General features: G+C 43.1%; 3 protein-coding genes across 6 annotated transcripts; all 3 read left to right on the forward strand.

The window, feature by feature from the left end:
* The first annotated feature begins 1,519 nt into the window (after positions 1 to 1,519).
* Positions 1,520 to 5,617, forward strand: LOC127757473 (heterogeneous nuclear ribonucleoprotein Q-like). Of its 2 annotated transcripts, none has more exons than XM_052282983.1 (9): positions 1,520 to 1,638; positions 2,622 to 3,065; positions 3,148 to 3,258; positions 3,869 to 4,009; positions 4,088 to 4,258; positions 4,358 to 4,562; positions 4,684 to 4,856; positions 4,967 to 5,049; positions 5,196 to 5,617. In XM_052282983.1, the coding sequence occupies exons 1-9, from the start codon at positions 1,531 to 1,533 to the stop codon at positions 5,401 to 5,403; spliced, it is 1,644 nt and encodes a 547-aa protein (XP_052138943.1). In that variant the 5' UTR covers positions 1,520 to 1,530; the 3' UTR covers positions 5,404 to 5,617. The 2 variants fall into 2 exon arrangements, with proteins under 2 accessions (XP_052138943.1, XP_052138944.1); XM_052282984.1 differs by having other exon boundaries at positions 1,541 to 1,638; positions 2,322 to 3,065.
* A 120-nt stretch (positions 5,618 to 5,737) lies between these two features.
* LOC127757474 (basic leucine zipper 23-like) lies at positions 5,738 to 8,989 on the forward strand. Of its 3 annotated transcripts, none has more exons than XM_052282988.1 (3): positions 5,738 to 6,048; positions 6,797 to 7,562; positions 7,660 to 8,989. In XM_052282988.1, exon 2 carries the CDS (start codon positions 6,873 to 6,875, stop codon positions 7,551 to 7,553), a length of 681 nt encoding a protein of 226 aa, XP_052138948.1. In that variant the 5' UTR covers positions 5,738 to 6,048; positions 6,797 to 6,872; the 3' UTR covers positions 7,554 to 7,562; positions 7,660 to 8,989. The 3 variants fall into 3 exon arrangements, with proteins under 3 accessions (XP_052138948.1, XP_052138946.1, XP_052138945.1); XM_052282986.1 differs by having other exon boundaries at positions 6,797 to 7,558; XM_052282985.1 differs by having other exon boundaries at positions 6,797 to 8,989.
* Positions 8,990 to 10,518: 1,529 nt separating this feature from the next.
* Positions 10,519 to 12,794, forward strand: LOC127756207 (scarecrow-like protein 30). Its single transcript, XM_052281602.1, has one exon. It carries the CDS (start codon positions 10,736 to 10,738, stop codon positions 12,398 to 12,400), a length of 1,665 nt encoding a protein of 554 aa, XP_052137562.1. The 5' UTR covers positions 10,519 to 10,735; the 3' UTR covers positions 12,401 to 12,794.
* Positions 12,795 to 14,481: the final 1,687 nt, after the last annotated feature.

Consider the following 14,481-nt stretch of genomic DNA (forward strand, 5'->3'; position numbering starts at 1 on the left):
AATTATAAAACACAGGAAAAAAACACGAATGATCGTTTGATTAGGCTATAAGAATCAGGATAAGAGATAGACTTCAAAGAAATTTTCAAAGAGGTTAGAGCTCTTGTTAACTTTCCTCTAAAAAATTTAAAGAAAATGAGAGAAAAATTCACAAAACTACAAATATTATGACTAAAGCACTAAAAATTTAATTAGTGTATCACAAAACAGCAGATTTAACACTAAATTTATCACAAAAATATACGTTTAAGATGAAGTGTCACAAAACTACATATTTAGTAACAAAATTATCACAAAACTATGGGTTTAGAACCATTTTAGTCACAAAATTACAACACTTATTGCTCCAACATAACAATGGTGTTAGGGATTTAAATTCTAAAATATGTACTTTTGTGATGAATTCAATATTAAATATGTTGTTTTATTTTTTAAACACATTAAATCTGTAGTTCTATGAGAAATTTGGTGCCAAATTTGTTGTTTTGTGATAGTTTGGTCAACATACATGTAGTTTGTGAAATTTACACAAAATGATATGATTCAATCCTTGTTTCAAATGCTTTTATAGGAATTTTTTCAATATGATTAAAATCTTTCAAATTTGAAATCAAAGGGGGGGGGGGGGTAAGTAGTACTATCTTTAGGTTCATTAAAAGCTAGCAACAAGAATACCGAAGCCATCATTTCGCTTATTTGCGAAATAAGAGAAACGACATATTTGCAAACAAAAAGTAATTTGTGAATAAAACTTTTATATATGTGTTCTTAAAGATCTAAAAGCAAAGGCTAAAAAATAAACTTTGATGAAAAAAACCTCAAAATTAGCTCCAAATTTACGGTTGAAAATTCAAAATTTGGCTGATAAGTATAAGTATAAACGAAAAGCAGCTCCAAATTTAAGGTTGAAAATTCAATTTTTGACTGATAAGTATAAGTATAAGAGAAAAGATGAGGCCCTACATGAAGTCCTGTCCAATCATATATGCATCATTGACTCTCTCTCTCTCCTTTCAATTGTATTAATCGAGTAATATTTCGCTGAGTCTGATTAACCTAGGCCGCGTTTAGTTCGTGTGCCAATTTTTTTTAAGTATACGGACATACATTTAAAGTATTAAACGTAGAATAATAACAAAACAAATTACAGATTCCGCCTGTAAACTGCGAGACGAATTTATTAAGCCTAATTAATCCTTCATTAGCAAATGTTTACTGTAGTATCACATTGTCAAATTATTGTATAATTAGGCTCAAAAGATTCGTGTCGCAATTTACATACAAACTGTACAATTGGTTTTTTATCCATATTTAATGATTCATACATGTGTCTAAATATTTGTTGTGACGGAATTTTTGGAAGTTTGAAAGAAACAAAACACTGCCGTGCATTTCGCCGCACATTGGAGGCCCATCAAGATTTTATATGGCCGCCATGGTCCAAGGTCTCAGGGACATTTCCTGTATTGGGCTGAGCCGGACTCTTCGTCACGGATGAATTTGTAATCAGTGAAAAAATCGAGGGGCTGGATGCAAATCTCCATTCCCATCGTATTCCTCTTCTTCCAGCTCGAGACTAGGGCTCGCAGGTGGCTTATTCCCCCTAATTTGCTCGGGACCAGACCACACCTCCCCAAGGTGAGAACCAAATCTCTGATTCCAATCTTGTTACGTTCTTGGTTGTTCTTTGCCTTGCGATTTGGGAGCGGCAGCAGCAGTAAGGCGCTCGTCAAGATCTCTTCTTTTCAATTGTTGGGGTCGCGCTAGTTCGTCGAAATTTATCCTTTCCGATTGCTGGATTGCGTCATTTCGTTAATATTTCTCCTTCCCAATACCTATCTTGTGCTATTTGGAAACGAGAGCACTAATCTACTTCTTCGATCTAATATGTTTGTACAGGCCCTTGTATATAAACGAACAAACTTTACTCATATTCAGTCCATTAATTTTAGGTCCTAATAGTTGTTTTTTAACTTATGCGAAAATTGCAATGTGCTGAACAGTGCAGGTGATATCTCTTTCTTAACGAAAAATAGAGTCAGCATGTAATTATCTATATGGTACTTAAGATCCTAAAAATTAAGCAAGGGCTAGGTTGATTGCTTGCTGTATGAAAATTGTTCCAGTTAGCATTTTGCTCCATTCTTTGTTATTAGTCAGACTCTCAACTGCTGTCATGTTATTTACTCAGGAATTAGATTTTTACTTCAGATATCATATTATGCAAATTGTATTCTATTTCTCATCGTGCTTTTATCTCTGTGCCTTTTTCTTTTCTTTTCCTTTCCCTTCCATTTCACGGAATATATTGGCATCATCAGCTTGTTGATTATTCTTCGCATTGCATCATCTTTGCTTCCCCTCTTTTGCATGCTCTTGCTGTCCATGCTGATTGGGGATTGTATCTTGAGAACCTCCCCGTGTAATCCTTTGTAACCATACCACTGTTTCCTCATTTGTTCCTTATACATTTTCTTTCTATCCAGTTGGATACCCATGGCTGCATCCTGTTTGACATTATTGCATAACAAGTACTCTTGTTTATTTGGTTGTTTTTCTTCCTATCCTTGTATCATCACTTTGCTCTCCCAATATTGTTGGCTCCTTTGCTCTTTCCAAAGTTGCCTTGGAACTTTGAGCTTTTCAAGATGCCAAGGAGGACAGATAATGCTGCTTCTGCCAATTCAGTTGAACCAGAAAAATCAGAAGAATGTTTGGAGTTTGATGATGATGATGAGGAGGAGGTAGAAGAGGAGGAAATTGAATATGAAGAAATTGAGGAGGAGATAGAAGAGGAGGAGGTAGAGGAGGATGAAGATGTCGTGGAGGAAGTTGAGGAGGTAGATGAGGAGGAAGATGAGGAGGAAGAAGAGGAATCTGATGAAACTGAAGGTGTAAGTAAAACTAAAGGTGTTCACCAGAAGGATGTTACTGAAAAGGGAAAGCATGCTGAGCTTCTTGCTCTTCCTCCCCATGGTTCTGAAGTATATGTTGGAGGCATCTCCAGTGATGTATCTTCTGAAGATCTGAAGAGACTATGTGAACCAGTTGGAGAAGTTGTGGAAGTAAGTACTGCTTACATTGTTCATTTTATGTTTCCATGTGGCCTGTTTTGTTCTGAATTACATATTCTCCCGTTTTATGCAGGTGAGAATGATGAGAGGAAAGGACGATAGCAGGGGATATGCTTTTGTTAATTTTAGAACAAAAGGTTTGGCATTAAAGGCTGTCAAAGAATTGAACAATGCAAAACTGAAGGTTTGTTTTCTGTTGAACTTGAGAAATGTCTATACTGTCACTCCATCAGTGCCATTGATTTTTAACCTAAGATTGGTAATTGATCAAGCAAGTTCTGGACATTTTTACTACACCTTTTGCAGTTTCCAAATGTGAACTGGTAGAGAATAAAATAGTGATTTCACTCGAATATTATCATGCAATAAGCTTTCCTTTTTTTTAATTTTTTTTCAGTCTTATTGCACTTATATCTGCAGTTGACTTCTGTTGATTTTGACATAGCACAGTAATTTCACACATCAGCTGTGCTCCCTGTTTCCCTGGATATGTAGGAAGAAAGAGGGAGGGGCACACACATATCTACTATACATGATCTCTAGTAATATCATGGTTTTGTAACGTGTAATATTTGGTTAAAAACTACTGATTATGCCATTAACAGGAAACACTTGTTCATGATTGGGAGTAGTGGTAGCTTATGTTCTCTTACCAATAATTTTGGAAAACATAGCTTTGCTGCCTTGATCACACACATGTGCAGAATATCTCCTGGTTCCCTGTTATAGCTGACAACTTATCTATCTTGATCTTTTATACCTACTGAATTTTTTCATTATGCTTCTCGTTACAGGGAAAGCGGATAAGGGTTTCTTCCTCGCAGGCTAAGAACAAGCTTTTTATTGGAAATGTACCCCATAGTTGGACAGATGATGATTTCAGAAAGGTTGTGGAGGAAGTTGGTCCAGGAGTATTAAAAGCTGATCTCATGAAGGTATGGATCTGGGTAGTTCAACAACTTTGTTATGCACCCTCGATCTTGTTTCTCCTAAAAATTTCTTTGTACTTGTAGGTCTCAAGTGCAAATCGCAATCGGGGTTATGGTTTTGTTGAATACTACAACCATGCATGTGCAGAGTATGCAAGGCAGGAGATGTCTTCCCCAACATTCAAACTAGATTCAAATGCTCCTACAGTCAGCTGGGCAGATCCTAAGAATAACGACTCGGCCTCTACTTCTCAGGTTTGTTCAAGCATAACATGAACAATTTTACTTTGTTTGTGTATAATTCTTATACCATGATGTTTTATTTGAACTTGATTATTTTGCGTGTGTTTTCAGGTTAAATCTGTATATGTGAAAAATCTGCCCAAGAATGTTACTCAAGCACAGCTGAAAAGGCTGTTTGAGCACCATGGTGAAATTGAAAAGGTTGTTCTTCCTCCTTCAAGAGGAGGTCATGATAATAGGTATGGTTTTGTTCACTTTAAGGACAGATCCATGGCCATGAGGGCTCTGCAGAACACAGAGAGATATGAGCTTGATGGTGAGCTTTCCTCTTGCGCTGTAATGTCCCACTATGCTTGCGTATTCCCCCAAAAAATGTCCCACTATGCTTAGTCTGGTTTGTCTGGTGCATTCAAGGTCTCACATATTTCTCTTAACAGGTCAGGTCCTGGATTGCTCACTTGCGAAACCTCCTGCTGCTGATAAGAAGGATGATAGAGTACCACTACCTAGTTCAAATGGAGCTCCATTGCTCCCGAGTTATCCTCCACTTGGATATGGTATCATGTCAGTACCAGGTGCCTATGGTGCTGCTCCTGCTAGTACTGCACAGGTACACGAGTACATCATCATCATAGACCCCTTTGCCCAATCAATGAGTAAATACATGTAGTAAAGGATGATTGATGCCCTTCTAACCATTGTATGCTCTGCATTTTGCAGCCTATGCTGTATGCTCCAAGAGCTCCTCCAGGTGCAGCAATGGTTCCAATGATGTTACCGGATGGTCGTCTCGTATATGTTGTGTAAGCGCTACCAACCATCTTTTCTTCAGAAAAGCTAATAACATGTTATCACCTATCAGCATGAGATGAGATGAAATGACTTCTGTTCAGTTACATGTCATTTTGGCATTTCCATTGCTGATGATATCTTCATTGCTTCTTTGCAGACAACAGCCTGGTGGACAGTTGCCGCTGGCTTCGCCGCCGCCGCAGCAAGCTGGACATCGTAGCGGCAGTGGAGGACGTCATGGCGGCAGTGGCGGCCGCTATGGCGGTGGTGGTGGCAGCTCCGGCAGTAGCAGGCCAGGTGCAAAGCGGCAGAGAGGAGACGACAACAGCAGTAGCCGCCACAAAGGCCGGCGCCGCCCGTACTGATCTGATCAGCATAGCTGTAGCTACCACTTAGAAGATGTAGTGTCGTTGCAGAAAATTACCAGAAAATCTGGTAGAAATAATTTATACTGTTTGTACTCGTCGATTTATTAGAGGAATGCGTTTCTGAAACAAGACTGTACATGCGTATTTTACCTGTATCGCAGAGTGCTGAATCTGATGGTGCACTGGTACAGTATAAGCCAGTTTCAGGTCTCTTTGCAAGCTTGTTTTACATTATCTTTCGCTTTTGCAGTACAGTCAATTCACCCCTGTAAGCCACATGGACTATGAGATTTCTGGGCCAGAATCTGAGGTAGACAGTGAGGTGTGGCTTGGCTGGGTGGCGCAGCGACGTGTGTGCTCAAGACTGGAGACACGGTTGCTGCTGCCCGAGCTGAACACGTCGTGTTGACTCTCTCGAGAGGCGGACGGGTACGTGCCGCCCCTCCATCCATTCTAACCTTCTAATCTAAAAGCATCCACGGGCTCTCTGGTGCGCTGCTTCTCGACTAGACGCCTCCTCCGGGGAACCTCGTACAGGGCGGCGCCGGGCCAAAGCTCCATATTCCGGTCGACGGCGAGTCCACGAAGCATCGGACGCCGGCGACGACACTGCAATCCCGCGGTCCTGGCAGCAGGTGAAAGGTGCGTGCTTTCTCCGCCTGAGAATGATTGGTTAATTCCCTTTGCAATTAACTTGCAAATTCTTTTTCTAATTTGTGCATCAAAATTTCCGGCCATATGGTGATTGTACATGTTGTATTGGACTTCTAGGCGCCGGATTGGCCAACTTCTAAATTTATGATGCTTTCGCGCATGACAAAAATGACAGATCATATTTATCCATTTACTTCATTCTAATGAAATAACTCCTAGTTAATTATCTTTAGGTTGCTCATAGAGTCATAGTTACTCAGGGTTGGGCTATCCGGCTATGCTGTACCGTTCTATATTCATTGATATTTTGCCTGCCCAATATTGTACGCGAAGTGCTACAGTTAACATGATCATCAATGATGCTAGGTGTCTGATTTCCCTGAAACATGTTAGGTTCATGATGCTGATCTTTATTTATATACGAACTGTTATGTATGCTCTATCTGGTCAAGTCATGCTTGATAGTTGATACATCCTTTTGTTCTGAAGAATTCTAGTACAAATTTAGGTTTTTGAACAACAGGGCAATGTCAAAGGTTGCAATTGTTAGGTTAGCTTCAAATATACATTTGCAGCATAAACTGCCATGTCTCTGTCCAGTAGTTATGCCAATGTTTAACCTAGATTATTTCATTTACTTGAGGAAACATTTTTTTTGAATTTAGTTTCTCTACTCTCTGAACAATCCAACCTGGTATTGTTATCTTATTCTGTGAATTTTCTGAACTTTATACAGGGCCTATTTGGTGTAAGAATTTATATATCTGCCCACTCATTTAGTCATCTGCATCTTCTAAGTTGGGTGAAAAAATATGGATGACGGGGAGATAGAGCTTTCCAGCCAAATGATGTTTCCAAATCCAGAGATTCCAACCAGCCTTGATGACTTCCTGCCAAGCATCAGGACAACATGCACACACACTCATACTTGCAACCCGCCTGGTCCATCGGCAACAGAGCACACCCATACATGCTACCACACTCACACCCGTGTCTTCAGCTCAGATGATGATAGTTGTGGAGGTGACAAAGCCAAGCCAAAGAAGAGCGGCAAGCCATTGGGCAACCGCGAGGCTGTCCGCAAATACCGGCAGAAGAAGAAGGCTCATACAGCACACTTGGAAGAGGAAGTGAAGAGGCTCCGTGTCATTAACCAGCAGCTGGTGAAGAGGCTGCAAGGGCAGGCTGCACTTGAGGTGGAGGTGGTACGGTTGAGGTCGTTACTGGTGGATGTGCGATCGAGGATCAATGGTGCATTGGGTAGTTGCCCGATCCAAGCACAATGTGGAGTTGATAATGTTTTGGGTTGTGATGGAATGGCTCAGTGCTTTGCTGGAAAGCCGGAGTTGGGTGTGAGACAGAGTTGTGCACCTTCTACAGTGAATTGCCATATCAGCTCGGATTCAGGGCAGAACCTGGTGGTGCCCCATGCTTTAAGCCCTAGCGATGTTATTGGAAGCTTCATGGTCTCATCTACCTCAAAGGATGAGTAGATATTGTAGGTATTATTTTGTTGAGTAAATTGCATATTGGTCCATGTTTTTTAATCATGGTTTCACATTGGACCACCATTAACTGAATGCTTTCACTTTACACCAGATTTTATTACCAAAATGTATCACTTTGGACCAGTGGCCCACTTGCCAGTGTGGCTGAGGGGAAAAAAAAAGGAAACTTCTCAGTTGGGAAGGAACCAGCGAGTCCGCTGACTCATCTCCTACCACACCGTCGATCTCTTTCCAACTTCACCCAACCATCTCATGGCGGTGTGGGCAGAGATCACACTAAAGCCTTGGGGGCAACATGGGGAGCTTGGGACTGGAAAGACTCGTGTGGAGGTCGATGTTAGGCGACGTGAGCAAAGAGGAGCTCGTGTACGTCCAGGTACAGCAGAAGTCGAGTCACGGAGGCGACGGCGGTGGAGAGGAGCTTGAGCTCCGGGATGGCGCGCGGGCATCGGAGTAGCCGTGGAGATCGAGGTTGAGCCGGGACGGCAGAGAGGAGCTTGAGCCCAAGTACGACGTGCTAGTGCTACTGAATATCGAGGTCAAGCGAGGTGCGACGACGGCGGAGAGGAGCTCTAGCTCGGGGACGACATGCGGGCGTAAGTGAAGAACGAAGTCAAGCTAGCGAGGGCCGACGGCGGCGGAGAAGAGCTCGAGCTTGAGGACGGCACGCTGGGGCGACGGAGCCGCGTAGGTCAAGCTAGGGTGGTGGATAGGAGCTCGAGCTCAAGGACAGTGTGTGGGTGCTGCTGCCTGCTGGTGCCTAGAGGTCGACGTCGAGCGGGGGGAGACACGGCAGAGGTCAAGGCCGGGGGTGGCGCGCTGGCATGGGACTATGGGAGAGTTCGAGGTCAAGACGGGGCATCGATGTCGAGACCACCATACTAGAAAAAGAAAAAATAGAGTCCATGTAGGAATACAATTTAAAAATAGCTGAAATTCAAAATTAAAAATAAGGATTATTGAAAGAGTAGACTAGAGTCCATAAAAGTATACAATTTAGAATTAATTAAAATTCGGAATTAAAAAATAGGAAAACTAAAAGTAGAAGTTAGAGTCCATATAGAAATACAGTTTAGAAATAACTAAAATTCAAAATTTTTTAAAAAAGCAAGATTGCGAGAAGAGTTAGAGTCCATATATGAATACAATTTATAAATAACTGAAATTCGAAATAAAAAATAAGAAATATTAGAAAAAAAATGTATAGAGTCTACATAGGAATAAAATTTATAAATAACTTTAAAAAACAAAATATTTAAAAATAAATTTAGAGTCCATATAGAAATACAATTAGAAAAGTAGAAATATTGGAAGAGGAGTCTACGGTCCACACACAGGAATTTAGAACTAACTGAAAGTTAGAAATAAAAATAAGAAAATTAAAAGTAGAGTTTAGAGTCCATATAGAAATACAATTTAGAATTACAAAAAAAATCAAAATTAAAAATAAACAAGTTTGGGAGAAGAGTCTAGCATCCATATAGGAATACAATTTATAAATAACTAAATTTCGAAATTAACAAATAAGGATTATTGGAAAAAAAAAGACTAGCGTCCATATAGGAATACAATTTATAAATAACTAAAATTACAAAATAAGGAATATTGGAAAAAGAAGTCTAGAGTCAATATAGGAATACAATTTACCAATAATTGAAATTCAAAATTAAAAATAAGAAATATTGAAAGAAGAGTTTAGAGTTCATATAAAAATATAATTTATAAATAGCTAAAATTCAGAGTTAAGAAAAATGAATATTGGTAGAGTAGTCTAGAATTCATATAGGAATAGAATTTATGAACAAAGGAAATTCGAAACTTAAAAAATAAGGAATATTAAAAGATGATTCTTGAGTCCATATAGAAATATAATTTATAAATAACTATCACGTATATACAATACAATAAAAATATCACACATTTGTTAGTTCAACCAAGAATTTAAAATTATGTTGTCATTTTAATATATTTTAATAATAAAATATGAAAATATTTAAGCTAATATATGAGAAAAAAATTTAACGATACTAGCCGCGCAATCTGCGCGGGCCACCATTCTAGTTTTTTTTTTTTTTGACAACATAGGTACACAAGCAACTCGAACTTCATTTCAGACGTACACAGAAAACAGGTACACCGTACACGAACACCTTTACTCATAGGCGTGCAAGACCAAGTACTCCATTCACATCGCATACACATAAAAACTCATAAATCTGACGCAAACAAGAACATCATAAAAATAAATATAAAATATAAGATACTAAAATAACCAGAGCAAAGGAGATCACTAAGATGATTCACTCATAGTTATACGAAAAGAAAGAAGCAACAGAGAGCTCAACCACAATGTTTCAGTTCCAGACAAACGCTGCGACGGCGAGCACAGCGGCAGCAACAGCAAGTGAGCAGCTCCCACCGGCGGCCATGGGGCCCGTCGCCGCCGCGCCGTTGTTGGACGATCCGCTGTACTGGGCGGTGGCATCCTCAAAACAGCTGACGATGCATACGACGAACAGCACGAGCGCAATGACCGGCTTGGGAGAAGAACGCTCCATCTTGTTCTGCTTTTGCTTGCCTGTTCAGAGTTCAGATCTCAGAGCTGAGACGATACACTTGAGCATTTCGCTCAAATTGACAGGATTTATATAGAATTGCCTCAAAGTTGACATGGTAAACATAGTACACAGATGCACAATACAAGTTTGTCCATTTCTCTCGATCGTGTTCTGCTCGCCAGGATGAGTTGGGTTTGATCTGGACGGCTGGTTTGTTGCTGCATATTCGTCTGAAAAATTCAACAAGCAGATGAGGTGCTGGCTTTGTTTCTGATGCTAGAGTTCCTTCCTTTTTGTCACTTGTAAGTTGTAACTTTCACTATCCATACAACAAACGTAACAAAATTTCCTTTTCAGAGAACAAAACTGATGATCTAATTGACAACGTCAGTTCTTATGTGTGTTGGTCGCATCGCATTTATCAATGAGCTTAGATGATGCCTATGTTCAGCTGATGCCTGATGCCATCAGCCACAGCCATGTCGATACGCTGGCTGATTAGCTGATCGATGACTCCAATGTAAGCATGGAAACCACCTAGTACATCATATGGCACTCCGGTGATGAGAGGAGTTCGTGTTTTCTTGGGGCGCTGCGTTGCTGGAGTTCATGGGGCCAGCCGCGCCGCCGTCCGAAGCCGCCGCGGCGGCCGACGATGTGGTGCTCCCGTACATCTCGCGTATTCTCATGGAGGAGGACATCGACGACGACATGTTCTTCTGCCTGTACCCCGACCACCCCGCTCTCCTCGAGGCGCAGCAGCCGTTCGCCCAGATCCTCTCCTCCTCCTCCGGCATCGCCGGTGAGGTGAACAGTGCACCCATGGAGGATTCTGCTGCCTTGATGATGCAGGGGAGCGGCAATGGTAGGGGACGGAAGGGTAGTAAGCATGGCGGGGACGAGCTGGAGGCCGAGGTGGGCAGGGCGAGCAAACTGATGGCCACGCCGGAGGAGGAGGAGGACGACGACGATGGCGTCGGCGAGATGTTGGAGAAGATGATGCTCAACGGGGACGAGGAGGTGAACGCGCCACGCGTCCCCGCGGAGAAAAACGGCGGGAAGGCGGCGCGGCGGAAGAGGAGGCAGGGCAAGGGGGAGGTGGTGGACCTGCGCGAGCTGCTCATGTCGTGCGCGCAGGCGGTGGCATCGGGCAACCGCCGGAGCGCCGGCGAACTCCTGGAGCAGATCAAGCGGCACTCGTCGCCGACAGGGGACGCCACCGAGCGGCTGGCGCATTACTTCGCCGACGGCCTGGAGGCGCGGCTGGCCGGCGCGGCGAGCCTGGAGCACCGGCTGCTCGCGTCCGCGGAGGAGCGCGCGTCGGCCATGGAGTTGCTGGAAGCGTACCAGGTGTTCATGGCGGCGTGCTGCTTCAAGTGGGTGGCGTTCACGTTCGCCAACATGGCCATCCTCCGCGCGGCGGAAGGGAGGAGCAAGGTGCACATCGTGGACTACGGCGGTCAGTACCACGGCCTCCAGTGGCCATCCTTGCTGCAGCGGCTGGCGGAGAGGGAAGGCGGGCCACCGGAGGTGAGGATGACGCTCGTCGGCCACCCGCAGCCAGGTTTCCGGCCAGCCCGACGGCTCGAGAGGACGGGGCGCCGGCTCAGCAACTGCGCGCGCGCGTTCGGGCTCCCATTCAAGTTCCGCGCCGTGGCGGCGGCGAGGTGGGAGACGGTCACCTCCGAGGACGTCGTCGGCGTCGACCCCGACGAGGCGGCGGTCGTCGTGAACGACGTGCTCAGCCTGGGCACCCTGATGGACGAGAGCGGCGTGTTCGACGACCCGAGCCCTCGGGACACGGTCCTCGGCAGCATCCGCGACATGCGCCCGGCGGTGTTCGTCCAGGCCGTGGTGAACGGCGCCCACGGCGCGCCCTTCTTCCCGACGAGGTTCCGGGAGGCGCTCTTCTTCTTCTCGGCGCTGTTCGACATGCTGGACGCGACGACGCCGGAGGAGGGGAGCCACCTGCGGGTGGTGCTGGAGAGGGACGTGCTGAGGCGGGCGGCGGTGGGGGTGATCGCCGGGGAAGGGGCGGAGCGGGTGGAGCGGCCGGAGACGTACAGGCGGTGGCAGGCGAGGAATCGGCGCGCGGGGCTGAGACAGGTGGCGGTGGAGGCCGACGTGGTGGAGGCGGTGAGGCGCAGGGTGAGGAGGCGGCATCACGAGGAATTCGTGATCGAGGAGGATGCAGGGTGGTTGCTGCAGGGGTGGAAGGGGCGCATCCTGTACGCTCACTCGGCGTGGGTCGTGGCAGAGGATGGTGCGCACTAGCAACTAGCCGCCATGACGATGTTCGTGTGTTCTGGGAATGCTTGTTTGCTGTTGGATCAGTGGAGTTTATGGTCTTTGGATTGTTTCATATCCCTGCAGCAACTAGCGTTGGAGAGCTCACAGTAGTAACAACAAGCTTAGTGGCAATAATCCTTTCAGCTGCTTCAGCACAAGACGAGCTTCCATTGTCCACCAATGAATGACTAATGTAATATACCAGGAAAACCATAACGGCATAACCACTAGCTTCCTTTCAGCACAAGACGAGCTTCCATTGCCATTTGTCCACCGATGAACGACCAACCAATGTAATAATACCAGGAAAACCACAGACCAGACCACATAACCACAGATTAGAGTTCAGTCCTTGAAGATTGCTGAAGTTCGATGCTGATCCCACGGGATCTTTCAACTGTTGGCGTTACAGCCTTTCTTTCTTTGGTGCTTAGCTTGGGCAACGTACAGGTACAGGCACCGCCCATATTTCTGCAGTTCTGCTCTTTCTGAAGCTTATTGGGCGAAAGATATTGCCGTGTCAACATTAGTGACCACTGACCAGCCAACACAACATAAGATACTTCTCACCGAGATCACCCCGACACACACACACACAACTCAAAAACTTGAAGAAATCGGTGCCCCCTCCACTTTTATCCGGGCTTGGGACCGGCACTGGCAGTGTTAGGCACCCCCCTACCCCCAAACATAACACCCCAACACGTCAAGTGAAAAAAAAATTGGAGCACCTCTGACAGTTAAACAGTATGAAGTTAGTGAGTATAAAGAGTAGATCGAGTTAGCTACCCATAGCCCATCATAGCATCTACCAACATCAAGGAGAGCAAAAACGTCGAATAAAGCAACTATCGTCATAATCAAATACTAGTAATTCACCACAAGCAACCTAGGCAGAAGGAGCTATATATAACCATACCGACGAAAATAAACAAATGCAAATGCAGTTTGCATTAGACTAACAATGCAAATGCGCATAGAAAAACAGACTAACTACCACCACTAGGTTCCGGTAATTATACTAGTATATGCTAGTTTGCCAAACAGGTAGATAACATGAACTAAGTTCAACATCTAAGGATAACTGGAACGCTACGCTAATAAATTTAGCTAAAACCAAATTTTTCGAATGAAATCGTCTTATCATTGATTAACCGATTTTCTGTGCTAAATTTTTAGCATCCGACAAGTGGAAGTCCATACTCAATATTGCCTTCAAAGGATATACATGAAATACAAAGTCAGCACAAGTGCATTTTCAGAACTTAGGACATTCAACATGGTTAATACTCCCGACACATAATTTAGGATATTCAACATGGTTAAATACCACAACACATATCTCAATTATTAGTGTACTATGCAAAGAAAAAAATTAGATTAAGCATGGCGACGTTACGGAGTAAAAATTATGTTCGGATTATATATTCCCTAAATAAATGTTAGCTCATGTAAACAAACTGACAGAAGGTATATGCCAATCAATACACACACAAAAGGGAAGATATTATAAGAACAAGTTATCATTTTAATAATATTTAATTTAATTACATATTCATCATCCTGTTAAAGATCATATCAAACCACGTTTGAATGGATAAGTCGAAAATATTTTAAATAATATAGATTCAAAACTATGTGCACTATATTAAATTTAATTCCATATCCATCACCCTATTAAGTAACTTACTAAATCAGAACTGTAGTGCATCAAAGGAAATAGCTGAAGAAAACACGACATAAATCAGAAGAAACTTGGCAAATGATCAAGTCATAATAAAATTACATTAATGTAAGCATTTTAAGTGTATCACATTGCAAAAAACATTTTGAAGACATCTTCTGATATGTACTTTATGCACAGTAATAGGAGGTAAATCAACGCATAACCACACAGAATGGGCAATGACACACGAAATATGATTAAACAAACATGAGCTGGTAAAAGAAAACTAAATACATAGTTACTAGCTCAGCAATTTCCATAAAAAAAACATACAAACACTATATCTATTTGACCTCAATCTCATGAATTACTAGATCTTCACAAGTATTCGCATAGTAAC

The sequence above is a fragment of the Oryza glaberrima genome, chromosome 12, assembly GCF_000147395.1.
Source record: "Oryza glaberrima chromosome 12, OglaRS2, whole genome shotgun sequence".
NCBI classification, from domain to species: domain Eukaryota; kingdom Viridiplantae; phylum Streptophyta; class Magnoliopsida; order Poales; family Poaceae; genus Oryza; species Oryza glaberrima.